The sequence below is a fragment of the Arachis hypogaea genome, chromosome 2 (assembly GCF_003086295.3).
Source record: "Arachis hypogaea cultivar Tifrunner chromosome 2, arahy.Tifrunner.gnm2.J5K5, whole genome shotgun sequence".
Taxonomy (NCBI): domain Eukaryota; kingdom Viridiplantae; phylum Streptophyta; class Magnoliopsida; order Fabales; family Fabaceae; genus Arachis; species Arachis hypogaea.
The window spans coordinates 88,765,559-88,772,182 of record NC_092037.1 but is presented as its reverse complement, the minus strand read 5'-3'; the positions used below and the strand labels follow the sequence as shown (position 1 = coordinate 88,772,182).

The 6,624-nt window shown below is 30.1% G+C and overlaps 1 protein-coding gene across 1 annotated transcript; it reads left to right on the top strand.

Annotated features, from left to right (window-relative positions):
• The first annotated feature begins 831 nt into the window (after positions 1–831).
• LOC112749968 (glycerol-3-phosphate 2-O-acyltransferase 6) lies at positions 832–5,745 on the top strand. Its single transcript, XM_025798428.2, has 2 exons — positions 832–1,798; positions 4,479–5,745. Exons 1-2 carry the CDS (start codon positions 1,169–1,171, stop codon positions 5,343–5,345), a joined length of 1,497 nt encoding a protein of 498 aa, XP_025654213.1. The 5' UTR covers positions 832–1,168; the 3' UTR covers positions 5,346–5,745.
• The last annotated feature ends 879 nt before the right edge of the window (positions 5,746–6,624 follow it).

The window sequence follows — 6,624 nt, the reverse complement described above, 5'->3', positions numbered from 1 at the left end:
AAGGAAAGGAAGATTTTGTGTGCAAGCTTAAGAAGAGTCTTTATGGGTTGAAGCAAGCTCCAAGACAGTGGTACAAGAAGTTTGAATCTGTTATGGGGAAGCATGGTTACCGTAAGACAACTTCAGATCATTGTGTATTTGTGCAAAAATTTTCTGATGATGATTTTATCATTCTTTTGCTTTATGTGGATGATATTTTGATTGTGGGCAAGAATGCTTTGAGGATTAATGAGTTGAAGAAACAGTTGAGTAAGTTCTTTGCTATGAAGGACTTGGGTCCTGCCAAACAAATTTTGGGCATGACTATTACTCGTTATAGAGATTCCAAGAAGCTTTATTTGTCACAGGAGAAGTACATAAAGAAGGTGCTTCAAAGGTTTGGCATGAATGATGCCAAATGTGTTGCTAGTTCTTTTGCTCCTCATTTTAAGTTAAGTACCAAGCAGTGTCCAACCACTGATGAGGAGAAACAAGCAATGGATGAAATTCCTTATGCCTCAGCTGTTGGAAGCTTGATGTATGCTATGGTGTGTACTAGACCAGACATTGCTCATGCAGTTGGTACTGTGAGTCGTTTTCTCTCTAATCCAGGTAAAGAACATTGGAATGCTGTTAAATGGATTATGAGATATCTCAAAGGTACAACTAACTTGAGTTTGAGTTTTGGCTTGTTGGGCCAACCGTGGGGAGCTCTCGACAACCGGGGAGAATTCGGGGAGGAATCGAGTGAGAAAACATAAGATGAGATGACACCACATCCAACTCAGGTATATACACATATAACATTTTTTATATATATTACACTATATTTACATCAAATAATTCTAAAGTAACTTAAGAATTAAAAAAATATGTATTCATAATTAATTCGCGGCGCACATCCCTCGTTACTATATATCTCTCACTTTAGAAGAAAAAAAAAAGGGGGTAATCTCTATGTACCACACATTATATTAATTATACTTCATGCTCAAAATTGTTCACCAACATCCTCCTCCTTTTAAACCCCTCCACGCCCTCTCTTCTTTCTTCATAACATTCCTAAGCTATATTATTTCTCTAACAACTATAAAGCTACATCAAAACACACATACTCTTTAATTTTCCTAAGTTCTTTCTCCATTTTTTTTTCATTTTTATTTGGCTTCTCCCATTGTCTCTCCTTGACATGACCATGGGAAGCTTTAGCCAATTTCCACCAATTTCCAAATGTAACATCGAAAACCGATCAAATCAGCACGTCGTGGCTTCAGACCTAGACGGAACGCTTCTCGTGTCGAGAAGCGCTTTTCCTTACTACATGCTTGTAGCCATTGAAGCCGGTAGCATGCTAAGAGGATTAGTTCTCTTAGCCTCGGTACCCTTTGTATATTTTACGTACCTTTTCTTATCCGAGACACTGGCAATCAAGACCTTGATCTTCATTGCCTGTGCAGGCCTGAAGATCAAGAATATCGAGCTAGTGTCTCGATCCGTGTTACCAAGATTCTATGCTGAGGACGTACATCCAAAAACATGGAGAGTGTTCAATTCGTTTGAAAAAAGGTACATTGTAACCGCTAGTCCAAGGATTATGGTGGAACCATTTGCAAAGACCTTTTTGGGTGCTGATAAGGTTCTTGGGACAGAACTAAGTGTAACAAAATCAGGAAGGGCAACAGGGTTTGTTAAGGAGCCTGGTGTATTGGTTGGTGAACACAAGAAAGAAGCTGTTATGAAAGAATTTGGGCCTCAAAGCTTACCAGATTTGGGACTTGGAGATAGTTTATCTGACTATGAATTTATGTCAATTTGCAAGGTTGGTGAATATACATATACGTACCCCCTCTTTTATATATTTATATATTTATTTATCAATCTCCTCCTATAATATATGATATGATTATTAGAGAGAACTCATTTTAACAATAACTTTATTTGAAACTTCATTATGTTTTAAGGGTATTATATAGTGATGAGACACTATATTTGCAAGTTAATGATAAATCTAGATGGAGAGATCAACTAAGTAATTCATATTTATATCAATGTTGTTTTCATCATTTACTCTTTTTTAAATACTTTCAGATTTTTGAATGTTAATATTAGAGATATAATAATTTATTTATATTTTTCTATAAATATAAGTTCTTGAAATAAATAATTTTATGACATGTATATATCATAGTATTTATAGCGAAAAAATTTAGAATTTAATCTTTATTGATTCCTATATAATTATAAATAAAAAGAGAAAGAGAAAACTATAATTATAAATAAAAAGAGAAAGAGAAAACTAAATTGGATTAGTGTAGTGGTTAGCTTACTAGTCTGTTTAAGTAAGTGTCGGGGTTTGAATCCCGTCTTAGACATACAGCAATCCATTGACCAACGATAAATTCTTAGATGGAGCTCAATACCACAGCAGATTAGTTTTTAGTCTGTCAAATTGAAGAATACCGTGAAAAATCAAAAAATAAATAAAAAGAGAAAAAAAACTATACAAAAATTATGTAGTAAATCCAAGAAAAAGTTTTTGCATTTAAAATTTTTTAAAAATATAAACATTTATGTATCTCTATAATTTAATCTTTTAAAAAATAAATATTTTCATTCAAAACGTATTAAAAATATAATTATTTATGTACATTTATCTATCACAGTCTTTTTAAAATGATTTCATGACAATAACAAAATATTATATATTTAAACCTTCGTGAAGTACTTCTTTAGGTCGTACGTATAGAATTTTTACGCACCAACTATCTACTACTTAAATATTATGATTAATAATTAAAAATTGTTATTTCTAGATCTATATCATTAAATTATATGTTTAACATATCTTTATGATTCTTAAATTTTGATATGACTCTGGTATCCACAAATCGCTGAAAATTTGGTGAGACACTTAGCCTAATGACTATGACATGTTCTATTTCCCCTATGCATGATGATGATGAATCACTACTTTATGTGTTTTTGTTTATGTACTTTCCCATCTCTCTAGCACGACAAAACTGTTTCATCCCCTTCTTGTGTTTTCGATCCCATCTTTTTCGATCTTTACTACACTACTTAACTCTTTCTAAGTGGTCCTTCCCATGTTCTATGGTCCAATTAATTATATGGATACACCTTATATTTCAACTTCACTTTGATCTGCCTTTAATTTGATACAGCATGCTATAAATATTCCTACTCTCATCATTAGTATGTTATTTATTTATTTATTTTACCTGAAAAAAAAAACAAAGAGATTACAAGAATTCCCTAATTATATTAGGTTAGTATTCAGTTATGATTTATGAATCATACTCAACTCAGATTGAGGAATTGGCAACACTTTAATTTCCATTTTATTATTTCCATAAGCTCAACAATCTTTTAATACTTATTAGTAACCATTTCATTCCTACCTACATGGCATGTGTGTCAGTGTGTGATTTAATTTATGTAACGGCATAAACATAGTTTATCACTATCAATAAGGATATATTTATGCAAGTATGCAATCAAATGAATTATTATAGTAATTGTTTAAAGGTATGAGTGAAATGAGAAATAATATATATTCCTCACCTAATATATACAACCACTTAAATGAATAAGACAAAATGTTGAAATTTAGTTCATTTAATTAAAGATTTGTTCAGGTGATGGGACCTATATTTTTCATCTCAAAGTCACACATTTGACGAATGAAATTGAGAATAAACCATATGTTTAAGTGTGAATATGAATAAAATATTTTTTTTTTCATTTTGTTTTACCAGGAGATATCTTATATAAATTTTTTTATTGATAATTTTACACATGAACTGCATATTATTTAGGCATCAAGTTTGTAATTGAAAAATATTTTTTTTAAAAGAAATATGATCTATCTAGTATATTATATTTTTTCAATTAAGATACAATTTTTACATTGAAGAATTATATTTTTATCTTTAGTCTCATCTTTAAATATTTTGTAATAAATAAAGAGGGTTGTACTTTTTATTAATTAAAAATATCAAAAAAAATTATTAATTAAATAAATTTTAGTTCTCTATTTATTATATTTTATATTTTACTTCATAATTATTATAATAATAAATAGAAGAGAAAAATTTAATGATTAACAGTTTTAATTTATATTAGCCAATACTTTTAACCAACAGTTAAATACTTCTAGTCCAACAGTCTAACACTATATTTTTAGTCAATATTTTTAAATATTATGGACTAATTAATAATTAAAAATAATTAGTTACGCTAATTCTGTAACACTATTATAAATAACAAACTAAAATTTATTTAAATAACAAAAAATATAGTACTTTTTACTTAATAAGAAGAAGCATTTAAGCATTAGCTCTTTATCTATGCTCTTTCCAATTTTATTGTTTCTATATTTGTGTCTTAAAACCAATTTTCAAACCTATATCCTATAGAACTTGTTTTCATGAATGTATCTAATTAAGTAATTTCCCTTTTATGATGTTTTCCCTATACAGGAAGCATACATAGTGCCAAGGACAAAATGTGATCCCTTACCAAGAAACAAGCTTCTAAGCCCAATTATCTTCCATGAAGGGCGTTTAGTTCAAAGGCCAACCCCACTAATTACCCTTTTAACCTTCCTATGGATGCCAATAGGTATAATACTCTCAATCCTAAGGGTGTACCTTAACATCCCTCTCCCTGAAAAAATTGCTTGGTACAATTACAAGCTCTTAGGAATAAGGGTAATTAGAAAGGGTACCCTTCCACCAGCACCAGGTAAAGGCCAAAAAGGTGTCCTATTTATTTGCAACCATAGAACCGTAACGGACCCAATTATCATAGCCGTTGCTCTAGGAAGAAAAGTTAGTTGTGTGACATATAGTATTAGCAAATTCAGCGCATTAATTTCACCAATTAAGACCGTGGCATTGTCTAGGGAGAGAGAAAGAGATGCTGAGAATATTAAGAGGTTGTTGGAGGAGGGTGATTTGGTAATTTGCCCTGAGGGTACAACTTGTAGGGAACCCTTTCTATTGAGGTTCAGTGCACTCTTTGCTGAATTAACGGATAGGATTGTTCCCGTTGCAATTAACACTAAGCAGAGTATGTTTTATGGTACTTCCGTTAATGGGTACAAATTCTTTGACCCTTATTTTGTGTTCATGAATCCAATGCCTACATATGAGGTCACTTTCTTGAACCAATTGCCGGTGGAGTTGACTTGCAAAGGAGGGAAATCTGCAATTGAAGTTGCTAATTATATTCAGAGGGTTCTTGGTGGGACTTTAGGGTTTGAATGCACCAATTTGACTAGGAAGGATAAGTACCTCATGCTTTCTGGAACAGATGGAACAGTTCCATCTAATAAGAAACATTGAAGAAACTTGAGAGAAGAAACAAAAATAAAAGGAGGGGTGTTTTGGTAAAGTGTGCATATTACTTACTATATGGTGTGCTAAAAATATGATGATATATAGCTACAATCAAAATACAGTTGTTCTTCTAATTTTCTATTGGTAATAATAATGAGAAATGTTATTTTTTATATAATATTTATAAGACATTGTGCTAATTGGTATACTCTCCTTTACTATGAGAAATGTCTTGTAAATGTTATATTCAAATAATATTACTCGTGGTGAATTTCTGCCTGTATTTTCAAAGGTTTTAGAATTAATTAGTATAGTAATAAGAAATAATTGTGATTGTATTCATGCCCAAGAACAACATCATATGTATATTGTTATCAAAGAAATATTATTTCTACAATTACCAAAAGTTCTATATCTATCTCGGCTCGAATTATTTCGTTTGTAATTTTAAAAGACTATAACATTTATTTGTTACCCTCAACCTAAGTTATGAGACAACTTTCATTGAGTCATCAAAATAGCATATATTATTGTGAATTTGTAATATATAAAGCACATAGTTTCTGTCAAGTAAAAAGAAAAAGAAAAGAAAAATAAAATATGATAGCTAGTTTATGTCATTATTAGGTAGTACAAATGTACAATGTTGTGACTACGTATTTGATAGTTATGGCAAATACTATCCATATAGGACTGATAGAGATGTAGCATGTATATTGGAATATGTGCGGATTTGTGGTACACCTATTTTTATGAAGCAGTAACGGCATTAATATATTACCATTAATTTGCATAGGTAAGGTCCAGCTTGAAAGGTAGACATTCATGTCTAAATCTGAGTAAATAAATTTGTACTAAAAATGTATGTGTATTCAGTATTCACATACATGTGACTATAGTTAATATGATATTCCATATGTCACGGTAATGCATGTGTCATGTTCAGGTACAACAATTGTTTGGAGCACATATTATTACTGTAATATATATATATATAGGAACGGATCCAGAAAATTTAGTATGGACGGGTCGAATTTTAGATAATTTTTTTTATTTTATAAAAATAATTAACCTATAGTTATTAGAGTTAGTTTTTCAAAAAATTTATCAATATATATATATATAATTATAAATTTTTTTCACAATTTTATTTTTAATATAATAGTTACATAAAAAATATATAATAATATCAATAGTACATTATACAATTATGAAGTACCAATAATTTATAGCGTGTTTAGTTAAAAATGATCACATATCTTATTAATTAAAATTAATTCTTTTA

What these genes read in the sequence shown, in the direction of transcription:
- LOC112749968 (XM_025798428.2), top strand. Translation starts at nt 1,169, where the DNA reads ATGACCATGGGAAGCTTTAGCCAATTTCCACCAATTTCCAAATGTAAC. An exon ending in AATTTATGTCAATTTGCAAG is followed by an intron (nt 1,799 to 4,478) that starts GTTGGTGAATAT and finishes TTCCCTATACAG; the next exon opens with GAAGCATACATAGTGCCAAG.